The sequence below is a fragment of the Lepidochelys kempii genome, chromosome 10 (assembly GCF_965140285.1).
Source record: "Lepidochelys kempii isolate rLepKem1 chromosome 10, rLepKem1.hap1, whole genome shotgun sequence".
In the NCBI taxonomy this organism is placed as follows: domain Eukaryota; kingdom Metazoa; phylum Chordata; order Testudines; family Cheloniidae; genus Lepidochelys; species Lepidochelys kempii.
In genome coordinates, this window is record NC_136389.1 from 76,763,710 (window position 1) to 76,790,837 (window position 27,128).

The following is a 27,128-nucleotide window of genomic DNA, read 5'->3' on the forward strand; positions in this document are numbered from 1 at the left end:
GTGACGTACCCTAGTAGGGAATGGATCACTCAAAATTGCCCTGTTCTGTTCATTCCCTCCGAAGCATATGGCTTGGCCACTGACAGAGACAGGATACTGGGCTAGATGGACCAGTGGTCTGACCCAGTATAGCTGTTCTTATGTTATGTAATGAGGAATATGATATAGTGTGGGAATATTTCTTCAGAGCCCTTGATAGACTTGGTAAATCTTGCTTTTTTAACACCTTTATGGTTTACCGAAAAACATAAAGGAAGAGAAAGTGAGCAATGAATTTCCACTGATGAAAAATATTTCCTTAAAGTTGCCTAAAATTGAAAATAGAGAAAGCTATGTATTTTGGTTAACAAGGTTCAGCTTTAAGGAGAGAAAGGTGTTATGATACTATTAATGTTTCTTTTGTTTTCTGAACTCCAGTTCCCTTCAGCAGGAATCAGGCATCATCTTCCTACCCAAAGCTGAAGTCAATAGGGATCATGCAACTAAATCTCAGCACACAACTTTGAGAATGTATGCCTTATTGTTTAAAAATGTTTGTTTTTTTTATTTTGCTGGTATACATTTCAGCATGGTTTTGGTGGTGGTTCTCTTGCCCTTGCCTTCCAGCTACCTATAATACACAAGATTCTTTGAAGACACTGATGTTTTTTATAGAGCATTAACGTACCAAGAATTTTCCTTTGTATTTTGTAAGTCTAGGATTAAAGCTTTTTTCAGCATTTTACCTCATTTAAGTACCTGACCTGTGATATAAAAAGGGCCCCTGTCCTAATATACTGCAGCATGAGCAGCATGGCTGTTCTGTAATCCAAGGTTCCCCTAGTAAATGGTTACCGTCTGTGTATCTGTTTCTTTGAGTGAAGGGAATTGTTGTGCCACAATAGCTGAGGGCATAGAGGAACTTACACTAAAGCGACCATGAAATGAGAGCATTTTTCCTATCTATTTATCAAAGTGCTTGCAGTTCCCATTCTAAGATGACTGAAAGAATAAGAAATATTGAACAAAGTGAATGTATATTCAGAGTATTTAAATATAAAAGGATATAAAAATCAACATAGAGGCATTTGATTTTGTCAACTTTTGTTCTGCTTTCCATACTTTTCCATTATGTATATTAAAATTAGGGCTATCAAGCGATTAAAAAAATTAATCGTGATTAATTGCATTGTTAAACAATAGTAGAATGTCATTTTTTTTGAATATTTTAGATGTGTTCTACATTTTCAAATATATTGATTTCAGTTACAACACAGAATACAAAGGGTACAGTGCTCACTTTGGATGTATTTTTGACTACAAATATTTGTATTGTAAAAAACAAAAGAAATAGTATTTTCAATGCACCTAATATAAGTACTGTAGTGCAATCTCTTTATCATGAAAGTTGAACTTCCAAATGTCGAATTATGTATTAAAAAAATAACTGCATTCAAAAATAAAACAATGTTAAACTTTAGAGCCTACTTCAGTCAATCGATTAGACAAACAAGTTTGTTTACATTTGCAGGAGATAATAGTGCCCACTTCTTGTTTACAATGTCACCTAAGAGTGAGAACAGGCGTTTGCATGGTACTGTTGTAGTCAGCGTCGCAAGACATTTATGTGCCAGATGTGCGAAATATTCATATGTCCCTTCATTCTTCAATCAGTATTCCAGAGGATATGCATCCATGCTGATGATGGGTACCGCTCGATAATGATCCAAAGCAGAGCGGACCAGTGCATGTTCATTTTCATCATCGGAGTCAGATGCCACCAGTAGAAGGTTGATTTTCTTTTTTGGTGGTTCGTGTTCTGTAGTTTCTGCATCTGAATGTTGCTCTTTTAAGACTTCTGAAAGCATGCTCCACATCTCGTCCCTCTCAGATTTTGGACAGCACTTCAGATTCTGAAACCTTGGGTCGAGTGCTGTTGCAATTTTTAGATCTCACATTGGTACCTTCTTTGCATTTTGTCAGATTTGTAGTGACAGTGTTTGTAAATCAAACAACATGTACTGGGTCATCATCTGAGAGTGCTATAACATAAAATATATGGCAGAATGTGAGTAAAACAGAGCAGGGGACATACAGTTCTCCCCCAATGTGTTCAGTCAGAAATTTAATTAACGCATTATTTTTTAACAAACATCATCAGCATAGAATCATGCCCTCCGGAATGTGGTTGAAGCATGAAGGGGCATAGGAATGTTTAGCATATATGGCATGTACATACCTTGCAACGCTGGCTACAAAAGTTCCATATGAACTCCTGTTCTCGCTTTCAGGTGACATTGTAAATAAGAAGCAGGCAGCAGTATCTCCCGTCAATGTAAATAAACTTGTTTGTCTTAGCACTTGGCTGAACAAATAGTAGGACTGAGGGGACTTGGAGGCTCTAAAGTTGTACATTGGTTTTTTGGGTTTTTTTGAGTGCACTTTATGTAACAAAAAAAAAATCTACATTTGTAAGTTACACTTTCACGGTAGAGATTGCACTACAGTACTTGTATGAGGTGAAATGAAAAATACTATTTCTTTATCATTTTACATTTTTACATTTTACAGTAATAAAAAATAATATAAAGGGATTACAGTACACTTTGTATTTTCTGTTGTAAAAGAAATCAATATATTTGAAAATGTAGAAAAACATCCAAAAATATGTAATAAATTTCAATTGGTATTCTATTGTTTAACAGTGTGATAAATTGTGATTAATTTTTTTAATTGCAGTTAATTTTTTTGAGTTAATTGTGTGAGTTAACTGCAGTTAAACAGCCCTAATTAAAATCTTAATTTTCAGTGACAATGAGGGTTAAGTGGATAACATCACTACATGGATCAGTTATAAAGAGCTCACCAAGTATGACCCTCTCAGTATATCTGGGCTCTACAGTTTCTAGGGACAGATCCATTTAGCAGTTTTTTTTAGTAGACTAATTTTGTTTATTACAATTAAGATTTTGGCTCTTGTATAGTTATGGTTTTAGTAGAAGATACTGTTCCCATCAACTTCTATTTCACTTGTATAACACTGTGTTAATGACATGACCGTATATTTGAGTCGGAGAAATGAGAATTCACAGTGAATGTTAAACTTGACTGCATGCTTATAGTAGATGTCTTGTTACTAGAAGTTTAAAGTGCCAGCTATCAACTGACACTCCTTTTTATGTGTTAATTATAGGCATTCAAAGTTTTGTTCTGTCATTTGAAAAACCTCCACTCTTCTTCCTTGTGTAGGTGACCTTTACGAAGAGGAAATTTGGATTAATGAAGAAGGCATACGAACTTAGTGTGCTCTGTGACTGTGAAATAGCACTCATCATTTTTAACAGCTCTAACAAACTCTTTCAGTATGCCAGCACTGATATGGACAAAGTTCTACTCAAATACACAGAATACAATGAACCCCATGAGAGCAGAACCAACTCGGATATTGTTGAGGTAACAACTTGAAAAGATGATCAATTTTCTTAACTTCCTAGTATTTGTTTTGGCAAAATGTAGAGCAGTAAAGGGCTGTTTAAAGTATGTTAAGTAAAATATTTTTGAGTAAGCATTTTAAAAACAGTAGTTATTAAATATGATTTGCTATTTTTCAATTCTATATTTCTCAGTTATAGCTAATGTCACATTTGGTGGTCAAAAGAACCACCGTTTCCACAGTAATCCAATATTGTGAATATTTATTAATAGATATTTATTTGCTTCTGTGTTAATAGCTAAAGCACAACTACTATGAGAACTCATCAATTCTCACTTTCTGGTTGAATGTCTAAACTAAATAGTAATAGAAACTATGGATTTTCCTTTCAATTGTAGCCTTGCCATAGTGTGGCTGAATTCTTATAAAAGCTATCAAATATTTCCTTGATATTAATGGGCCAAGTTCTGCACAGCTTCTCTTGTAACTGCACTGCTTTCAAAGGATTGCACAAGTGTAACTGAGCAGAATTTGGTCTGTTGTGTCTTATCTGTTGCACAACTATGTGTCGTTTTATTATGTGTCTAAAGTGTCTAAATCTATTTTTATGGCAAAAATGTATTGATAAATTATTTAATTTGTATTAAAACTACTTTTGTACTTTTTTAGCCTTTCAGTATTTTTCCTGTTATGCTCAAAAAGAGAGGATAAAAACAATCAGAATGTGGAGGTACCTGGTCCTCTTGTTTGTTCACTATATGAAAAATATAAAAGTTCTCAACATTCCACTACTGTAGGTTTATGGTAGTCTTAATATTACTGTACCTTTAAAGAAAATTGTCTTACATTTTAAATAACTGTCATTTTTATTATTTTCCCTACAAATTTTCTTTAGCATTAATCTTTTAAAATAGGATTATATATTTATATTATATTTAATTGGGGATTGGTCCTGCTTTGAGCAGGGGATTGGACTAGATGACCTCCTGAGGTCCCTTCCAACCCTGATGTTCTATGATTTAAAATGTCTAATGAGAAAGAAAGATCCTCAAACGTTGAAAACACGTTAGGTAAAAAAATTGAATCCAGTGCCCTTGGAAACAATATATTGACAAACATAAATGTTACAATTTAAATAAAATTGGGTCTCATTCACTGTTTGAGGAAGTAATGGTTAAATGTGTATATAATAAATTTGTAAGTGAAGTTTAATAGTGTTGTCTTGTAACACATGCTAACAGCATTTCTCTGTGTTCCCCTCTAGTGGCTAGACCATATATGGAGACTTGATTTGGCTGCTGCCTCCAAGCTAATGGACTCAGTCCTTTAGGTCAAGCACTAGAGGCTCATGCTTTTAGAGTCAGAGGTGCTGGATTCAACCCTTTAGGGGTTTTGTTACAAGAGGTTCAAACTTTTAAAAAAGGAGGAGTGAGGATCCCAAACTGCTGCACAATGACCAATAGCTACCAGTAGACCTGATGATATTTGGTCTGTGCTTCAATTGAAATTAGAAGCTCCAATGTTCTAGCCAAACTTTACGCATCATTCACCCACTGGAGACAGTTTTGGAATGCTGATTAATATAGATAATTTGGCTCCATTGATTGACTCTGTTGTAAATCCACAAGATTATGAGGAAGTTAGTCCTGTTTATGATCCATCTCGAAACAGAATTCATAGCAGCAGAAAATCGGGGAGTAAACAAGCTCTTCATATTTACTCTTATATCCCAGTTGGTTAGCAAGGGAAAGATGTCAACCTACCAGATTTATATGATGAACTTTATAATTCATTGATACTGGTAATACATACCTGATTGGATAGACTTGAGGAAACAGTTATTACATCTTTGGGTTGACACAAATAAAGTATGCACAAAGTCGATATAATTACGAGCAGAGGGAAAGAAAACTGTTAACCCTCAGTTCTGTTGTTGCAGATAACATACAAGGAGCCTCTTATTGTGTCTGGATCTGTTACAGACCCTTATTGCCTTTTCTATAGTTCTGTTGTATGTAGTTCTTAGATTATCAGAGCTAGATTAGTTAATTTTTTAGGGACTTTTCCTTGTCCTCTATACACAACACTGCCATACATGAAACACAGCCCTCAGCCTCTGTAGATCAGCCCTCTGGACTCTGAATCTCCCTAAAATGATGTCTTCTGAACCCTTTCTGGATGCAGATTTAGCAAAATTAAAAGAAACCAAGTTGAGGGGTCATCTTGAAAATGCATAGCCTTTCAAGAGTTTTTCGCCCCTAGAACTGCATGAATCCCTATGCAGTTATCACAGTTATATCGATCTCTCTTTCCTGTTGCTCACACAAATATCTAGTAATTGCTTCCTCCTGTCTGGCCAGTAAAACTGATATTATCCTTATTGATGGATTATCAAGATCATCAGAGGTAGGTAAGGTAGGCTGACCTCTTTCCTTAGAGATACATTCCAGATTAAAAAATAGATTAAAAAAGTAATATTATGTAGCTAATATTCAGTTCTGTTATGAAAAGTATCTCAGGGACAATGTAGAATTTCATACTCACTTCACAGGGAAAACATTGGCGGGGGGTGGAGGAGGGAAGGGGCATGCATGGCTTTTTAAAATCAGCTAGTACTGCATTCTCAACATGGGACCTGAGACCATTGAATTCATCGCCTAAAATTACTGTTTAGCTCTCTTGGGTGTTGCTGCTCAGACAATTAACAGATAATTTTTCAGGTGAGGGAAGGATGGGATAGTTTTGCTTGCCAACATACAAATATTTGCTCAACTTCAGCTACTTCTCCTCCTTGATTTGGATAAGGTTTGTTCCTGGAGGGCTGTGAATAATACTCAGGATATACAGAAATAAATATCCTGCTTCTTCTGTTTCAGAGATCCGTTTTTGTATTTCAGTTACTGTATCTAGGTATTTATACCATGCCCATTAACATAATGTTTGAGTAAATTCCCAAGGAGTTGAGTGGGAGCTCTGGGGACATATAATTGTGGTCTTTTTCCACCAGGTTAAACTTTAAGTAAAAGGATGAGCCTCTTTTCTCTTAATGTTAATGTATAAAATGCTTAACTGATGGAAGGTTTATATAATCTTACACGCCTTTTTATTTTTATGATTTTTAGATGCATCCTGATATTCTAACGTAGTTTTTTTTCTTATGCCATTAACTTACTGCTGCTTCTTTCTCCCTAAAAAATACAGAATATATTTCACAAAAGGTTGTTAGCCATTCAAAGGCAGTTTAGATATTAGCAGCTCCAGGTGGGAGATCCTGGAGAATTATTATTTATTATTGTGTTACGATAGCACCATGAACAATGATCTTGTTATGTTAGGCACTGTAGAAACACAGAGGGGGAAAAAAAGACAGTACATGCCCCAAGAGTTCACAATCTTTCACCAACATCTCCCATTCCTAAATGACCTTTATTCCACCTCATTCATAGCTGTCCCTGCTATTGTGCAGTAATCTTGTGGTAATGAGTTCCATGGTTTAATCCTGCATATAGTATGTATTTAAAAAACATTTTTTTCAGCTTTATATTTGTTGCCTTTAAATTTAATTGGGTGTCACCTTGTTCTTATATTGTGAGAGTTATTAGAAATGCCCAGCTGATCTTTTGTAGGGCAACTTAGTAACCAGCCAGTGTTGAGTGCAAAGGAACGATAAACAGTACATCCTTTTAATCAGAAACCAAAACCTATCCTTGAGGATCTGAAGTTTTGAAGGCAGCTCTTGAACTTGTGTCACAGAAATGGTATATTATGCTTCTACATATGGTTATGTTCTTATTCATTATGAAAACAATGGTCTAAGCACATTTAAGAAACCTCTAATGTCTGTGAAATAATCATATTACTGTTTGCATTTTGTCTGATCAAGAAGATTACCAGACTAGATATGGACCATAGTGAAAATTATTTGTTCTCTTCTATCCTGTCAAAATACAAACAAACAAAAAAAACCCCTCACAGATGCCATTGTTTTATTTTTGATGTTGCTGGCCTGATTTAAAAAGACAAAATCCAAGAATTTCATGGTTATACCTTCACTATCTGTAACTCATATGTTCTGCAATAACTTGCACAATTGAAGTAAAAATATATAGTTCCTTGAAATAACAAAACCCAGTCTTATAGGTTAGGGACAAAGTGATAGCCTTAATTTTGAATTTTCTTATCTTAAATCTGCCACTTCATCACTGTAATTTATCTTTAATTTAATTTTCTACAAACAATTGATACTCTGCCATGGCAGTATTCAATTAGCATTTGAACTGAAGATGAAATGTTTGCTAATTTAGTTTAACAAAGGAGAGATGAACTGCAGTCAAGAATCTGGTTAGCTACCAAAGTACCCAAATCCTTTAGTCCAATGGATCTGAAAGCTTTTTCTCTCCCGAGTAAAACAGGTGAAAAAAGAACAACTGTCACCTGTTTGGCTACTCTGTGATGTTGGCAAATACCCTCCAAACGTCTTTCTTTGTTAAGGTGATTTTTCAGTATTTGATGCCTAGGAATTTGTTATTGGCTATGATTGATTTTTGTATAAAAGGCAGTTTACAAAAAAAAGTAGTGTTTTTTTGGAGATAGAAAAGGAGTACTTTGGCACCTTAGAGACTAACCAATTTATCTACAGCTCACTTCATTGGATGCATCCAATGAAGTGAGCTGTAGCTCACGAAAGCTTATGCTCAGATAAATTGGTTAGTCTCTAAGGTACCACAAGTACTCCTTTTCTGTTTGCAAATACAGACCAACACGGCAGCTACTCTGAAACCTTTTTGGAGGTAAGCTCTAGTGATTAAGGGAATGTTTTCAAAAGCCTCTAAGGGCATGTCCACACAGTGCGGTGATGCGTTCTTCTTGGGTGTCATTTCTGAAGCACACGGATGTGCTGCTCATTACTTGGTCGGTGTAGATCCTGCTGGTGTGCACTAAAGGTTCCATAGTGCATTTAATCTAGTTCTGTGCACTAGACTAGAGAACCTTTAGCGCACACTAGCAAGGTCTACACTATCACCAGCAGGAGAGTGAGTTTGTGGGGGGAGGGGGTGGAGGGTGAGAAAACCTGGATTTGTGCTGGAAATGGCCCAACTTGATGATCACTTTAGATAAGCTATTACCAGCAGGACAGTGGGTGGGAGGAGGTATTGTTTCATATTCTCTGTGTGTATATAAAGTCTGCTGCAGTTTCCACGGTATGCATCCGATGAAGTGAGCTGTAGCTCACGAAAGCTCATGCTCAAATAAATTGGTTAGTCTCTAAGGTGCCACAAGTACTCCTTTTCTTTTTACACTGACCAAGTTATACATAGCACGTTAGTACACTTTAGAAATCAAATCCCAGTGGAGTGCATTATCTCACTTAGTAGACAAGCCTTAAGTCCCAATTTCAAACGTGACTTAGGTGCTTAGGAGGCTAAGTCCCATGGACTTTGGCTCCTAAGAGTTAGAGACGAGGTGGGTGAGGTAATATTTTTTTATTGGACCAAGTTCTGTGTAAGCTCAAAAGTTTGTCTCTCTCATCAACAGAAGTTAGTCCAGTAAAAGATATCACCTCACTCCCTTGTCTGATATCTTGGGACCAACACGGCTACAACACCAATGCACCTAAGGATTGTCAATTTTGAAATTGTTGCTTAGGCTCCTACATAGAATCATAGAATATCAGGGTTGGAAGGGACCCCAGAAGGTCATCTAGTCCAACCCCCTGCTCAAAGCAGGACCAATTCCCAGTTAAATCATCCCAGCCAGGGCTTTGTCAAGCCTGACCTTAAAAACCTCTAAGGAAGGAGATTCTACCACCTCCCTAGGTAACGCATTCCAGTGTTTCACCACCCTCTTAGTGAAAAAGTTTTTCCTAATATCCAATCTAAACCTCCCCCACTGCAACTTGAGACCATTACTCCTCGTTCTGTCATCTGCTACCATTGAGAACAGTCTAGAGCCATCCTCTTTGGAACCCCCTTTCAGGTAGTTGAAAGCAGCTATCAAATCCCCCCTCATTCTTCTCTTCTGCAGGCTAAACAATCCCAGCTCCCTCAGCCTCTCCTCATAACTCATGTGTTCCAGTCCCCTAATCATTTTTGTTGCCCTTCGCTGGACTCTCTCCAATTTATCCACATCCTTCTTGAAGTGTGGGGCCCAAAACTGGACACAGTACTCCAGATGAGGCCTCACCAATGTCGAATAGAGGGGAACGATCACGTCCCTCGATCTGCTCGCTATGCCCCTACTTATACATCCCAAAATGCCATTGGCCTTCTTGGCAACAAGGGCACACTGCTGACTCATATCCAGCTTCTCGTCCACTGTCACCCCTAGGTCCTTTTCCGCAGAAAAAAAAAGCATCACTTGTGTGCTTTTGAAAGTTCCACAGTAGTTGATCTAACCTGTTGTGGAATGTGTATAAGTAATTCATTGCTTTAAAGTCACTGTATTAATATTTTTCAAGGCCGAAGGGTACCAACACTCTGTTAGGTATCTTACAGGCTACTGATCTGAAATTTGATCTTTTTGAAATGCAGTGTCTAAGTGGTTAGTTCATACTTCTGCTTTAGTATCAAATGGCAAACTCCAGTTCTTCATTCTCCTCCACATTCAAGAGGCGAAACTGCCCTTATATCCTACAAGGCTCATCACCTTTTGTTTATACTGTAGTGTCACGAAAGAGATGAAATTATGTTGACTTTCAATTACTGTGAGATGATGTCCAGTCATTTCAAATGTGATGGGTTTCAGAGGGGTAGCCGAGTTAGTCTGTATCAGCAAAAACAACGAGGAGTCTTTGTGGCACCTAAGAGACTAAAAGAAAAGGAGTACTAGTGGCACCTTAGAGACCAACCAATTTATTTGAGCATAAACTTTTGTGAGCTACAGCATTTCGATGAAGTGAGCTGTAGCTCACAAAAGCTTATGCTCAAATAAATTCGTTAGTCTCTAAGGTGCCACTAATACTCCTTTTCTTTTTTGCGAATACAGACTAGCATGGCTGCTACTTTGAAACCTAAGAGACTAACAAATTTATTTTGGCATAAGCTTTTGTGGGCTAAAAGGGGTAGCCCACAAAAGCTTATGCCTAAATAAATTTGTTAGTCTCTTAGGTGCCACAAGGACTCCTTGTTGTTTTTCCAGTAATTTCAAAAAACAACATGAAATGAATAGCGTGGTTCTCCTAACTGTCCCTTCACTGGAAGCAGAGTTGTAACCAAAATCTTGCTCAAACTGGATACTGAGATGGTTGTTTAAGAAGAAGTGGGAAACATTTCATAGGAGTTTAATATAAAAGAATATAACTTCATATAAATCAATTCTATTTTATACATATTAAATGACAATTGCATATACACAATTACGTTATGTGCTGCAATTAATTATATATTAATATATATATTAAGATATAAATAAAACTAAGTAACACTTGACAAATTCACTTGCCTACTTGAGTTTGGTGAGTAAGGAATCCTGAATCATATTTGTCGTGGCTTAGAATCACCTCAGGATCAGCTTTATCCCCTTGCATTGTTGGTACAATATATAATGCGGTTCTATCTCAGTAGTGGGGGAGGGAGCCAACCAGTCGAACACCAGCTTGCTTTTCAGTCTTGTATGTACTCATAACCAGTAAGAAAATCTTCTGTCTAGTGACCTTCTTATTTACTCTGAAGTACACAGTAGATCTTTCAGAGTAGCAGCCGTGTTAGTCTGTATCCGCAAAAAGAAAAGGAGGACTTGTGGCACCTTAGAGACTAATGAATTTATTTGAGCATAAGCTTTCGTGAGCTACAGCTCACTTCATCGGATGCAGTGAGCTGTAGCTCATGAAAGCTTATGCTCAAATAAATTTGTTAATCTCTAAGGTGCCACAAGTACTCCTTTTCTTTTTACAGTAGATCTTTTTATCTTGGACAGTCTGTATGGATGTTTAATAACTGTGAAAAAGTACAACAGTCTCTATCACAAAAATGTATATCTACATTAATTGGTATAGTTTAATTTATACAATGTTGCTATACTAGAATAATGATCACCGGACCATTGTTTCCTGGTTTGAAATAAATTGAGGTGATCTTGATGATTGTGTAAATTAGCTTAGCTCTTACGTAATGGGAAATGCTTTTCCTGTGATGATTTTGCATGGCATTAATGATTTTTTTGATAGTAGGTTTGCATCCATGTATTATTTCTGTCTTGTGGATTGTCATTGCTGTTGCTGAAAGGTGAAAAAAAGTATATGTATCTTACTGTTATGCTAACTGGAAGCAAGCCGATGTACACAAATATGCAATTTCCTAAAATAGTGCAAACAAGCTATGCTCTGAATCTAATATTTTAGTGTGTAGAAAGAGCAATATACATTTAACATTGGGTCACACTTTGATTATAAACAACTACGAGTATCTATCCTCTTATGATCAAAAACAGCATGTGCACTAGAAGAGACTTGTTTGTTAAGGTCCATGGCTTTTGAGTGTAGTGTGCAGATCTCATCCACACATGCAAGGCCTGCAGCATAAACAAGCAGATGTACCTCCACAGCTAGATGAAGTGTGTGCCTGAGGATAAGTGTAACTCTGTAGAGATCAGAGAAGTTGGTGTGGAAACACTAAGGTTACAAGCCGAAAGCTAGGGAATAAGATAGGTGTAGTGTTCCTGTTTTTACCAGCCTCGTTTTGTTTTGTTATGATTTTTGACCCTGGATACAGGTAACCAACACACTCACTGAAATTAAGTTCTTCACCTTTTTATAAAAAGAAAAGGAGTACTTGTGGCACCTTAGAGACTAACCAATTTATTTGAGCATAAGCTTTCGTGAGCTACAGCTCACTTCATCAGATGCATATCGTGATTACAGTATGCTTTTACCATATTTTGAGGGTACTTGAAAGAATTCCATAGTCTTTTTTTCATTTGGGTGAAGTTGATGAAAAACTCTTAAGAGCTTGCCTTCATGAACAGTTAGTTCATGGCAAGCTATGGTGTGAATCTGCCCCACCCAGCCTGCTGTGGACCAAGCTCTGAAGTGCATTAATAGTTCGTTAATGCACTTTGGTCTAGTCCTCTTTGAAACAGGAGTAGACCCAAGTGCATTAATGACACATTAATGTGTCATCAGGGTCCAGGTGGACAGTTAATCCGCAGCAGGCTAGTGTGGGGTAAATTCACTCCTCTGCTTGCCGTGAGCTAAATATTTGTGTAGACTAATATTTAAAAGCCCTACATTTTTAAAAATAATGTAATCTCTGCCCAAAAAAAGAGAGGGAAAAAAAAAAGAAAATGGAAAAGACCTTGAGTACACTAGTTCTGTTTTCCTTCCAGTGTTGGATTGTTCCCTCTTTTGAATACTTACTGATTATGTCCAGTCTTGTTTTGTGTGTGCCAAGAAATAGGTTTTCCATCATATCTATTGAGAGATGCTATATGAGGTGAGAGATAAATGAAATAAGAAGTCAGAGAACAAGTGATAGCTGATGTCAACTAATATCATCTGCATAAAAGGTGATGAGGCTTAAACCAGCCAATGAAATGTTTCAGAAGAGAAGCCTCACAGTATTTCAAAAAGAGGGCCAAAGAATCAATTTTTAGTCATTTTTTGAATGGTATGAAAACGCAGCTTCAATCAGAAATGAAAAGAAAACTAATTCCTGAAAGTAGAGCCCTCTAAAAGTTCTTCTCATATTCTTCATATTTGTAAACTCCTTTCTTTAGTTGCAAGTTTAGTTGCACTGTAGCTGTGATGAATTCATACATATATATACTCATAATGGAGTTCATGTCACGCAGTAAGTTATAGCATCTTTTTTGTACATAGAGGCCAAATTCTTTGATGATTTACAGCCCATTGATTTCACTGAGATTCTATGGTGGGGAGTCAGTTCACATTTTCTGTTACCCTCCTGATTTACTCATAGCTGTTAAATAGCCATAAAACTAATAAATTCAGTGATGTTAACTAATTTTATCCATTTAAATTTGTTTTTCTCTGAAAGTAGATCTTCATGCAGGCTGCCAAAGTTGGACAAGAGTGTATTTTTAAATAGCTTTACAAGCCGAGAGTGTCATTTTTTTTATTTCACTAACATATTTGATATCTCTGCAATGAAATGTTTTGCACAGTAGGTGCATATTATGTATGTAGGTGGGGAGGTCTTGGCTTTGTATTTAAAGCATATTTTGTTATATAAAAGACTATTGTTTGTAATTTAGAGCTATATGGAATGTGTCAGTAGCTTCCTCTTTTCATGGCTGATTTATGCTGTGTAGTTTATGCACACATTACAAGGAGGAGGGAGAAAAATTGTTCTCATTAATCCCTGAGGATAGGACAAGAAGGAATGAGCTTAAATTGAAGCAAGGGAGGTTTAGGTTGGATATTAGGAAAAACTTCCTAACTGTCAAGGTAGTTAAGCCCTGGAATAAATTGCCTAGGGGGGATGTGGAATCTTCGTCATTGGAGATTTTTAAGAGCAGGTTAGACAATGACCTGTCAGGGATGGTCTAGAATACTTAGTCCTGCTTTGAATGCAGGAGGCTGCATTAGACGGCCTCTTGGGGCACCTTCCAGCCCTAGGATTCTAAGTGCTTTCTACTCTGGGATTGCACAATGGGTACTCAATCCAGATTCCAATTAGTATTATAATGTGTATCTCCCTTGGTCATCACATGTAGTCCAATATTGTTATTCCACCAACCTCTGACATATTAGTTCTTAAAAACACTAGCATAAAACAGAATGGCTGAAAAATGGGAGTGATCTGAGGCTGAGTAGCCAGGGGAGAAGAGAAAGGGAGAAAAAATTCACAGATAGGGAAGAAGTAATATAAGTAAAGGGGAGAAAAATAGATGTTACAGAAACATTCCTTGTTTGTCAGTCATAATCAAGAAGCGCTTTTCTCTTAAAGAACAACAACAACAACAAAAACCAAAACAGGTACCAAGAAGTGGCAGCAGCAATGGGGAAGTCCACATCACCTGTCTATGGTTACCAGAACTATGCTGTTGACCCCTATTTTTTGTCATTGCTGGAACACTGTGAAAGAACAAATTCCTGATACACTGTCTGTAAATATTTCAGGTTACATTTCTACAGTAGCAGACTTTTTTGCACTACCAAGCAAAATTATCTCCATGTTGACCTGACACAGTGCTTTGGAGAGCACAAGGCAAATAAAACAGAATATTATGTGTAATGTTGCAGAAATTATATTTGACTAATGCAGCGGTTCTCAAGCTGTGGGTCAGGACCCCAAAGTGGGTTGGGACCCATTTTAATGGGGTCGCCAGAGCTGTCTTAGACTTGCTGGGGTCCAGAGCTGAAGCCCAAGCCCCACCGTTATGGGCCGAAACCCGAGGGCTTCAGCCCTGGGTTGTGGGGTTCAGGTTACAGGCCCCCTGTCTGGGGCTGAAGCCCTTGAATAAATTGTCAGCTTTGCCCCCCCACGCCCGAAGTGGCGGGGCTTGGGCTTTGTCCCCCGCACCCGGGGTGGCGGGGCTCAGGCTTTGGTCCCCCCCCCCCCGGGGGTCATGTAGTATTTTTTGTTGTCAGAAGGGAGGCGCAATGCAATTAAGTTTGAGAATCCCTGGACTAATGTATCTGTTTGGCACAAAAGTTGATCAAGAATAGTTTTGAGTGTTTAAAATAATGTAAGAAACAGGTTGCAATCCGGAGCCTTAAATTTGTTTCCTTTTTGAACACTTTTCCCATTGGTTATACCAGTAAATCTGATCATGTAAGTTAGTCTATAGTTGAGACAAAGTGGGTGAGGTAATACCAATAAGAAATACTATCTCATCCACATTGTCTCTTTTAATATTCTGGGACCAACATGGCTACAACAACATTGCAAACAATTATATAGCTGTACAGTTTAGAACTCTAAACTATTGCAACTTATTTTGCAAATTAATATTCAAAAGGTTTATGGTGTAGGTCTACACTACAGACCCATTGGTATACCTACATCTCTCAGTGGTGTGAAAAATCCACACCCCTAAGTGAAGTAGTTACACCAACCTAACCGCTGGTGTAGACAGTGCTGTGTTGGTGGGAGAGCCTCTCCTGCTGATATAGCTACACCTCTCACAGAGTTGGATTAACTACATCAACAGGAGAAGCTCTCCCATTGGCATAGGAGCATCTTTACTTACGCACTACAGTGGCGCAGCTGTACTGATGCAGTGTTTTAAGTGTAGTGCCTTCAGATTTGTCATAATTTTCTCATACATAGAAAATCCACAGAATTGAAAAATGACTGTTGGGGTTGACGCCAATCTATATAGGACCACAGAAACAGCTCATTGGTCAAAATTCTTGGTGCTCACACAGCTCTACTTACAAAAGTTAGGTAACTGCCTCACAGCTCTAATCTTCTGCCTGAGTCTGCTTAGTTTATTAACAAGAAGATTAAAAGGTGACTTTATTACTGTGTACAAGTACTTTCATGGAGAGGAAAACACTCGGTACTGAAGGGCTTTTTAATCTCGTGGGAAAAGGTATAATAAGAACCAATGGCTGGAAGCTGAAGCCAGACAAATTCAAATGAGAAATAAGGCATAATTTTTTAAAAGTGAGAGTGATTAAAATATTGGGGCAAACTGCCAAGTGACGTGATGGATTTTCCATCGCTTGACATATTTATGTCAAGACTGGATGCCTTTCTGGAAGATATAGTATGATCAAATACAAGTTATTTGACTCAATACAGGGGTAAATTGGTGAAATTTAATGATTTGTGGTATACAGGAAGTCGGATTGGATGTTCTAATTGTCTTCTGGCTTTAAACTCTGTGAATCTATGGAGACTATTAATCCTACTTTGAGTCAGATACAGTGTGGTCTTAGCATACTGCTGCAAACTTTTTCTGATTGTGGATGCCATTATATGTCGGTTTTGTCTGTTCACTCCAGATATTGCCAGCCATCAGTGAACAATTCTTATTGTCCGCGAACAATTCAAAAGGATAAATGGGCCGGCTGTCCAACCAACTGGGATTAACAACATAAAATCCCATCTCTAGTTCATTCATGGCATTCCTTTAGACAACATGTGTAGTTTACTGCAGCGGGGTTGAAGATTAAAAGTCCAGACCTGGAAATAAATGTTGTCTTTCACACCATTGACTGCTTGTGAAAATAGTATCAATCCTGATCATTCTTTAAAAATACAAATAAGTTAAAAGGGTTAGTCTAAGAATAACTGTAGCTTTTGAAGATACTAATAAAGTGAACAAAAATTAACAAAAAATTGCCTTTCGTATAAATTTAACTTGTTCCAGTAGCTTAATTTAGTAACTTCAACCCCAATGTTAACAGTATTTATTGTTCTGATTTGATTTCAGCTTTGCCACATTCATAGATTCACAGATATTAAGGTCATTATACTAGTCTATTAAAGCATACAATGGTTGTGATTGCTTAAAGACTTCTTAAAAAAAGACTCTGTATTACAGTGCTGACCTTTATGATACAATCATAATAGAAAGGAAATTAATCTGACAGAATGGAACAGAGGAATAACATTTTCTTATAGATATTGCTGGCTCAGTTCCAACATTGTGTAGCCATCTAGGTAGCTAAATGTATTTGTACACTCAGTTATAGGTTGTCCTAAACGGAACTACTTGATAATATTGGATGTATGCATAATATTGGGGAAAAAAGACTACATCAAATAATTATTTTCTCAGAATATAAAAATAATTTTCAAGAGGTCTATAATAATCAAATATTGGTTTGTTACCTTCTTTAATGTTAAGACTACTGTCTTTTAAGCAAATAACTGCTGAAGAATAATAATAATCCAAAGGAAAAATTACAAAATTCGATACGATTTTGGGGTAAGAAAGAAAGCTGAAAATGTTGAGAAGGAAACTTTGTAAAAACTTTTGCCTCAAATTGTAGAAAACATAATTACATAACTGAGACTAAAATATGAATATAATGTTGATACAATCAGAATTCTTACTTTTTAGCTCCCTTCTGAGAAAGTATAGTGTCAATAGTTATCAGAAGCAAGAATGCAGTGACAAACACTTAGTGAATCTATGGGTATGTTGCCCTGAAAGCATGAAGGCTTTCTGATTAACTTGGAGAGAAGCCCAATCTGTCTTGATTCACTAAAGAATTATGTAAAAGTAGTTTTGTGTGCAAGATTTTAAAAAACCATTTTTTTTGAGGTTGAACAGATTCACTTTGGTGCAGATATTTGCAATATATGTTGGCGATTATGGGCCAGCTGTCCGTAATCGGTATGCCAAGAGAAGTTTACCTGGAATGAGACAGAAACAAATCAAAGAGGGCTTTAGAACATAATTCCATGGAAAGAAGCTTGTACATTTAATACTCTCCAAACTGTTCCTTTTGTTTTGTTTAATTTTTATTTTTTTCCAGTGATGTCTATTGCAATAAAATCCCAAATCATAAAGCGTTTTTTCCATATGAGGTTAGAGGAGGGGGAATAGTTTCCAAGAAAGGTGAAAATATTTTCACAATGACAAAACTTAAAAATATTTTGGAAAAAGAGAAATGACATCTCTTTTGTGTGTTTGTGACTAGGTTTGTCCTACACTTACAAATATTTTGAGCCTGAAAGACAGTTCATTCAGTGTTATGTTCTTAAATATGAACTAAGGTATTTTATTTAACTTTGAAATCTTCCCATAAAATCATGTTGTTGTAGTTGTATTTATCCACTTTAAAAGTAAAACATGCAGATAGAATCTTTATGTTGGTATTGCACAAATTGTTTCTTTTGGCACTGTGATGACTAAGTAACTTGACATGTTTTTTAAAAATGACACACGTTATTCGTGATGTTAGGAAAGCTGACACTGTAGAAAAAAGTTTCTTTGTTGCCAGTTAGATAATGTCATTTTGTATTACCTGATGTCTGATATATGGAGAATTGCCAGAAGTAGAATAGATTAAAAAAGATAACAGCTCTGGGCTGATGAAAAATACAGCATTCTCTTTTCATATTGTTTCATGTTTGGACAAATCACATTTTAATTTTTGTCTCTAGATAACCTGAAGCTATAGTTTCCGCTTGTCCTAACCAGCGTCTGGACTAATGTATGTAGAGCTAACAAAGACAGAGTAGCTGCACCTTTGACATGAAGCTAATGTTTGTATTTTTATCTTCAGTTTAAAGAAAATAGAATTTTCCCATTTACTTGGTTCTAAAGGAATGAAGCTGCTTTTTCTTATAGTTCATGGACATTTTGACACACATCTGTGTGCCTAGATAGATATTCATTCCACCCCTCTGGTTTAAACTACTAATTTAAAAGCAAAAATTAGAAATGTCAAGTTTATCTTTGAATTGTATCATCCTCTGCAGGATGAGGGATGTTTTATATAGAATTTGGTTTACATTGATTTGCACCTTACTTTCAGCTTCCTTGATTTTTTTACTTGAATTTGTTTTTTACTGGAAGCAGAAACAAACTTTCAGAGGAAAGAATGACTGCTAGAGAATGAATTGACAGCATCTGCTGCTAAGTCATTTAGAATCCATACATAGGATAAATTATGTTCCTCTAAATATAATTGTAAAAGAGATAAGTGAGTTAGTGATTGTGGACTGTCATTTTAAAGATTTTTGTTTTGGCTTTTTGTTGTTCCACAAACACTGATCCTGTGTTGTTAGCATTTGTATTCTGATCTACCAAATTCTAAACTGTGTCTGTATTTAATTCAGTGGAAAGCTATACATTCAGATAAAACACCTTGGCAGATAAGTACATGGTCATCTCCAAAGTACTTGAAGAACAGAGGCACTGTCTATTCAAGACACTCAAAACAATTAAGTTGAAGTTGAACCATAGATAAGAGTCAGGTGCCAATACTAATTTATAACTAGTTTTTATATTTTAAAAAGCCATATACCAGGGATCAGCAACCTTTGGCACCAGGGAAAGCCCTTGGCGGGCCAGGCCGGTTTGTTTACCTGCCGTGTCCGCAGGTTCGTCCAGTTGCAGCTCCCACTGGCTGCAGTTCATCGCTCCAGGACACTGGGGGTTGCGGGAAGGGCGGCAAGCACATCACTCGGCCCGCACTGCTTCCTGCAGCCCCCATTGGCCTGGAGCGGGCCATGTGCGAAAGGCTGCTGATCCCTGCCATATACTATGTAAAGAATCCTAAAATGCAATGAAAATATATATGGACTCAATACTTCAGAAGTATTCAAATGCTCTTCAAAATTTAGTATGCTGTGTGACTGCATGGGTGTGATGGGTTTAGATTAAAACACAAAACAAGTTTATTAACTACAATAAGATAGATTTTAAGTGATTACCTAGTAAATAAAGAAAACGCAAACTAAGCTTAATGTACTAGAAGGATAGGATTTGAATTAATAATCTCTCACCCTGACTGATGATACAAGCAGGCTTGCAGATTCTAAAGGCACAAGCCGCACTTGCTTTGCAGTTTGGGCTCCCCATCCTTGTTCCAAGTCCTTTTCTTTCAAAGCTTTTCGTATATGTTCAGTTGTAGGAGAGTGAAGAACAACAGAAGAGGTCACTCCCTGCCTTATATAGCTTTAGCATATGTTCCAAAAACAGTTCCCATTCCAGTTTGTTGAAAAATACAGGTACCCAAAATGGAGTCCAGTCATGTGGGCTGGTCACATGCCCATGCCTATTGTTTTCCCTAGTGGCGCCCTTCACAATCATCTATTTAGACTAGAAGCATCTTGCCTAGTGGGTGTCATCCAGGTGTGACTACATGTAAAATACAGCTACATGGTCAGTATTCATAACTTCAGATATAAAAAAAATATATGCATACAAATAGGATAATCATAGTCAGCAAATCATAACTTTTCCAATGATACCTTACATGACCCATCTTGTACAAAATGCATCATAACTGTGCCATAATCATATCATATATATATACCACTATGAAGAAAATGGGGTGTAGTGTCACAATGGGTATTTTAAATTTTGATAAGGATTACGGATACAGTCATTAATTAGAGCATATCTATAACAAAACCTTCATCTAGCATACATTATCTCTGGTTTCCTAAGTCTAGCTTCCGTGGCATCTCTGGCTGGTAGTCAGCCTGCTTGGCAAAGCACTGCTGATGGTAAGATTACTCACAGCTGAGTTCAGACTTCAACACTGTTCTTTCTTTCCTTCTCTGTCTTGCCGTGATATTAGTGAAATGCTAGTGAGATTCAGATGCTAGTGAGATAAAAGAGCATTCAGTACAGGACTATTGTGACAATAGGGTCTATAACCAGGGCTCCGTGTCTGTCACAGAGGTCAAGGATGTCATGGATTCTATGACTTTCTGTGACTTCCGTAGCGGCCAGTGTGGCTGACCCCAGGGCCACCCAAGCCCCAAGGCCAGCTGCACCAGCCACTGCTGGGGCTGGTCCCAGGGACTACCTGAGCAGCAGTCCCGGGGCAGCAGGAGCAGCTGCAACTTGGTGGCCCCCAGCAGTGGTCCCGGGAGTAGCTGGAGCAGAGGGAGGAGGGCGGCCCCAGCGATGGCTGAAGCAGCTGCCGCTCAGCGACCCCTGGCAGCTGGTGCTGCTGGCCACCAGGCCTCCCTCCCGAGCAGTGGCCCACAGGGGTACTCACAAGTAGCAGTCCCCCCTTGCAGCGTGCTCCCCAGAGCAGCGTCTCCCCACAGGGCTCCCAGAGCAGTGGCCCCCCCAGCTAAGATTTAGGCAGGGGTATTTATAGTACAAGTCTACTATAAATACAAGTCATGGACAGGTCACAGGCTGTGAATCATAGGCACCAACGCTGTGGGTGCTCCAGGACTGGTGCACCCCCGGAAAGAAAGTAGAGGGTGCTTAGCACCCACTGGCAGCCAGCTCCCTCCCTCCCTCCACCGCCAGTGCTTCCTGCCCACCGGCAGCCTCACCAATCATTTCTTCCTTCCTCCCACCATCTCGTGCATGCCGCAATCAGCTGTTTTGTGGCATGCAGGAGGCTCTGGGAGGAATGGGGATGGGGCATGCTCAAGAGATTGGGCAGGAAGAGGCCGGATGAGGGTGGTGGCAGGGCCTGGAGCAGAGCGGGGGTGTTGAGCACCCCCTCGGCGTGGAGGAAGCCAGTGCCTATGCCAGCAATTTTTGTTTATTGCCTGTGACGTGTCCATGACTTTTATTAAAAATACCCATGACTAAATCATAGCCTTACCTATAACTTTTGGCTGTTTATGAATTAACCATGAAAAGTAGGTCAAGTTATTTTTAATGAAGAGTGCTATAAACTGGAAAAAAAAAAAGGAATTAGTCCAAACAAAAAGGCATACTGCTATAACTCAAGGACTGTTTTGAGATCATGCTTGGTAAACAAGAAAATGTTGGTCTGGAAATTAATGAACCAAATTGGCGTGTCAGAAACTAGGCCTATTTGGTGGCCAAAATAATGAGGGGGAGGGGCTATTCTACCCACTACACCCTTTTTGGGTCCTTAAAAAAAGAGACTTTAAGGGGAAAATACCTGATGGAGGCTACTGAAGCAAGCTTCACCATCACGGCTGCCACCCCCACCATCTCCTTGGACCCTGAGCTTTCGTTGTCATAATCCTGCAAAATGTTCTGACCAGAACAGGCCAGAGAGAGAGGGATCTAGATAATATTACCACCTCTGTCAGCTCCAGCTAAATCCTAAACCCCACCTGGGATAAAATGGAATCAGAGTTTAATGGCAGCAACAACAGCAGCTGCAACCCATTTCAACTAACTTCTTCTCTTTTCCCAAGAAAGACAGTTACTGCCATCTTCAATACTAGCTAAGAGACTGTCAAACAAAGGGGTTTTCCTTCTAAAAATTCTCTCTAGCTATGGAAAAGGGGAACAAGGGATGTTAAAATGAAAACTTTAATACTTTACATTTCAAATATTTAACTGTTTTCCTTCTTTTCTTTGCCCTTAATAAAAGGGGGAAAGGATTTTTAATGATGTGTTTGCCATGATACCAAGCAGGCTGAGATCTCTATGTACAAAACCCTAGACCTTGGTGAACACTGGTTTGACCCTTGTGATCAATGTGACAGGACCAATCTTTTTGAACACAAATGACACTCTCCTTTTCTCAAATAACTTGCTAAATATTTGGGTTTGGTTCCCATCCCTGCCGTAAGTATTTATTGCTTGATGTATGCCTGGCAAATTTCCAGAGCTGTGGTCCAGATCTTAAAATTTTGAATAGTTGAGACCTGAACAGACACCTTCTTTTTAAAGTACACTAAATTGCATGCTGGTGTGGGGCAAGTCCCTGTTAAATGGAATGCTGAGGGGTAGTTTACTCCATAAGGGGAATCGCTATCTGCAAGGAACATTCTGCAATTATTAGTTAATTTTAAATTACCTTTAATTATTATGGTTTCAAATTATTGGATCGTGCTGTCCTCTTAGATGACATAGCATTTTCATGAAGATCACATTAAACTTATAACCATATTAGCTAGTAAAGATGTGAGCTATTTATACCTGTTAAATCTGAAGAATGTTTTAAAATCTAATTACAAAAAGATTTAAACACCCTTCATTTGCACTGTACTGTACTCTCCTTTACAATGTACTATAAGTAAACTTAATTGGAATAATGTGAAGTATTGAACATTCATAACAGCAAGAGCAAAATCTGTTTCCATTATTGCTAGAGTATTTTATTTTCAAGATGATGTTTGCTCAAGATGATGAATACTCTTACCACTTGCATATTCGACTGCAGAAAATTCCTGCTATCATGCTATGAATTAAATTTTATATACAATTTTCTCATAATTTAACTTTCCAGTATGAAAAGTCTACTTGATACAACTTGCTTTTAAATCCAAATCTGAATAATCTTTTTAAGTCTGTTAATCACTCAGTTCTGAGTATATGGAAGGCAAATCACAAACTGCAGTATTTGAGGAAAAGATTAAATTAAAAGTGGCATTGTACCAGGTTTTCTACTGATCCAACCAAATTATTGTTTGAAATTTCAGATTACAAAATAATCTAGTGTACAGGATTGGGTACATTGTTTTGTCATGTGCTTGTCAAACTCTTGATTAAGGGTCTCCTCAGTGAGTTATGTACAATTCCTTTCAGGATGCATAAATCATTTGGAATAACACCCAATTGCATAAACATGTACATTTTAATCATCACTTAGGTTGAAAATGATAGATTGCCAGGATAAAACTAGTTTTCTTTTCTCTGATGAAAGAATTGAATTGCATTACATTTGTTTTCTTTTTGATTTTATGTGCTAGGATATCACCTGGCTTATTGGATGTATGACTGTACATCTTAAAGGAAGATTTGTTGTTTCTGCAACTTCTCAAATGAGGGTTTAATATTTTTAGCCCAGACTTTACTTAGACAATGGTCTATAAACAGCCATATAATGCATGGTGTAGTGTGGAACTCATGATCCTTGTCCATGGCTATTGTAGCTGACAAAGGTGGAATCCACTTGTGTTTAAAAGCAAGTGATATACTGTATATTAAAAATAAGTAGACCATAGTATCCTATTTATCTGGTATTTCTCAAAAATGCTAAATTAAAACATGCTTTTAGACTGACCCATTAAACCCAGGCATTTTTTAATCATTCATAAATAAAGATGCCATTTTAAAGTGAAATAACCAGGGCTACTTTGAATGATTGATTGTCTATGTGAATTCTGCTCTTAATGCACATGCATCCAAGATTGGATTCTTTTGGCCAGTGGTGGCATTTGAGGGGTCACACCTGCATCCTGAATGTTGTGTCCCTTCCATAACCCTGGGGGTAGAAATGGCAGAGCAAGCCCAGCCATTCATCAGTTCCTTCATCATTACAGAATTCCAGAGAAGCAGGACTCTGTAATGGTGGGAAGGGAGAGTGGGGCATGGAATCAATGTGAAAAGTACATCTGGAAGAACACAGTTGCTGTCTTCTTTCTACTGACCTTTTTAGGAGCCTTTGGCCTCACTATGTACTCAAGATGTGCTGTTAACTCAACTCTCTCAGGGCCCAGTCTCAATATTCACACCCAGTTTATCTTAGATTTTCACCACAGTTGAGGCCCCCAAAGTTTTCACATCTGTGGCTGCAATATTTTCAGATAATGTATTAGTTATTTTTAATAAAAGCGAAAAATCTAATTGTATACAAAAAAACTGAATGGCTCTAGAGCAGTGCAAGTTGCCATATTGACAGATTGTGGAATGTGATATAGCTGCAAAAGAAATCAGTGCAGTTTTTGACCTCCTACTCAGAAATTTACCGTCCTATAACAGGGAGTTAATAGTCCCCCTCTATTAGGGCTTTGGTGCAACCACACTTGGAGCATTTCTGTCAGTTGCAGGCATGTTATTGTCAGAGTCTAGAAAACTGGTGAATGTCCAGAAAAGAGTTACTAAAATACTTAAAGGGTTGCATAGGTTAACTTATGAGGGGAGGAAAAAAGAACTCTATTACTAATTGAATGGCAAATCGGGGTGTAAATCTGCAAATATATGCTGCATGTAAACATCAGTGACTTCAAGGAATTACTTGGGATAGCAAAAGAGTATGAAACTAGGAATAATGGACTGAAATGAAGAAATAATATTTAGGCTAAACATTAAATTTAAAAAAAAAACCAACCTTTTGACAGTGATATGAAAGTCTTCCAAGAGAAGTGAAGAAAGTCACATTGTTTGGGATGCTTAAAACTAGGCCTGATGAAACACTAATATATTTACAATTAGAAAACAGTCTTGAGTTATCTTCATGTCTTAGTATGTCTTTTTTCCATCGCTAGTTTCTATGAGTCAGTAATTCTTCTACCTGGTGTGTGGTTACAGACCCAGCAATAGAATCATAGAATATCAGGGTTGGAAGGGATCCCAGAAGGTCATCTAGTCCAACCCCCTGCTCGAAGTAGGACCAATTCCCAGTTAAATCATCCCAGCCAGGGCTTTGTCAAGCCTGACCTTAAAAACCTCTAAGGAAGGAGATTCTACCACCTCCCTAGGTAACGCATTCCAGTGTTTCACCACCCTCTTAGTGAAAAAGTTTTTCCTAATATCCAATCTAAACCTCTCCCACTGCAACTTGAGACCATTACTCCTCGTTCTGTCATCTGCTACCATTGAGAACAGTCTAGAGCCATCCTCTTTGGAACCCCTTTTAAGGTAGTTGAAAGCAGCTATCAAATCTCCCCTCATTCTTCTCTTCTGCAGACTAAACAATCCCAGTTCCCTCAGCCTCTCCTCATAACTCATGTGTTCCAGACCCCTAATCATTTTTGTTGCCCTTCGCTGGACTCTCTCCAATTTATCCACATCCTTCTTGAAGTGTGGGGCCCAAAACTGGACACAGTACTCCAGATGAGGCCTCACCAATGTCGAATAGAGGGGAACGATCACGTCCCTCCATCTGCTCGCTATGCCCCTACTTATACATCCCAAAATGCCATTGGCCTTCTTGGCAACAAGGGCACACTGCTGACTCATATCCAGCTTCTCGTCCACTGTCACCCCTAGGTCCTTTTCCGCAGAACTGCTGCCTAGCCATTCGGTCCCTAGTCTGTAGCTGTGCATTGGGTTCTTCCGTCCTAAGTGCAGGACCCTGCACTTATCCTTATTGAACCTCATCAGATTTCTTTTGGCCCAATCCTCCAATTTGTCTAGGTCCTTCTGTATCCTATCCCTCCCCTCCAGCGTATCTACCACTCCTCCCAGTTTAGTATCATCCACAAATTTGCTGAGAGTGCAATCCACACCATCCTCCAGATCATTTATGAAGATATTGAACAAAACCGGCCCCAGGACCGACCCCTGGGGCACTCCACTTGACACCGGCTGCCAACTAGACATGGAGCCATTGATCACTACCCGTTGAGCCCGACAATCTAGCCAACTTTCTACCCACCTTATAGTGCATTCTTCTAGCCCATACTTCCTTAACTTGCTGACAAGAATACTGTGGGAGACCGTGTCAAAAGCTTTGCTAAAGTCTAGAAACAATACATCCACTGCTTTCCCTTCATCCACAGAAGCAGTAATCTCATCATAAAAGGCGATTAGATTAGTCAGGCATGACCTTCCCTTGGTGAATCCATGCTGGCTGTTCCTGATCACTTTCCTCTCATGCAAGTGCTTCAGGATTGATTCTTTGAGGACCTGCTCCATGATTTTTCCAGGGACTGAGGTGAGGCTGACTGGCCTGTAGTTCCCAGGATCCTCCTTCTTCCCTTTTTTAAAGATTGGCACTACATTAGCCTTTTTCCAGTCATCCGGGACTTCCCCGGTTCGCCACGAGTTTTCAAAGATAATGGCTAATGGCTCTGCAATCACAGCCGCCAATTCCTTCAGCACTCTCGGATGCAACTCGTCCGGCCCCATGGACTTGTGCACGTCCAGCTTTTCTAAATAGTCCCTAACCACCTCTATCTCCACAGAGGGCTGGCCGTCTCTTCCCCATTTTGTGATGCCCAGCGCAGCAGTCTGGGAGCTGACCTTGTTAGTGAAAACAGAGGCAAAAAAAGCATTGAGTACATTAGCTTTTTCCACGTCCTCTGTCACTAGGTTGCCTCCCTCATTCAGTAAGGGGCCCACACATTCCTTGGCTTTCTTCTTGTTGCCAACATACCTAAAGAAACCCTTCTTGTTATTCTTGACATCTCTGGCTAGCTGCAGCTCCAGGTGCGATTTGGCCCTCCTGATATCATTCCTACATGCCCGAGCAATATTTTTATACTCTTCCCTGGTCATAAGTCCAACC

General features: G+C 38.4%; 1 protein-coding gene across 8 annotated transcripts in view; it reads left to right on the top strand.

The window, feature by feature from the left end:
* The window catches only part of MEF2A (myocyte enhancer factor 2A), a 158,616-nt gene that overhangs the window by 70,398 nt on the left and 61,090 nt on the right, over positions 1 to 27,128 (top strand). For 7 of the 8 annotated variants that reach the window (XM_073304262.2, XM_073304267.2, XM_073304269.2 and 4 more), the window contains exon 3: positions 3,229 to 3,432. In XM_073304262.2, the coding sequence (XP_073160363.1) occupies positions 3,229 to 3,432 (204 nt within the window). Of the gene's footprint in view, positions 1 to 423; positions 511 to 3,228; positions 3,433 to 27,128 lie in introns of those variants that run through there. The other variant, XM_073304268.2, reaches the window with a different exon arrangement.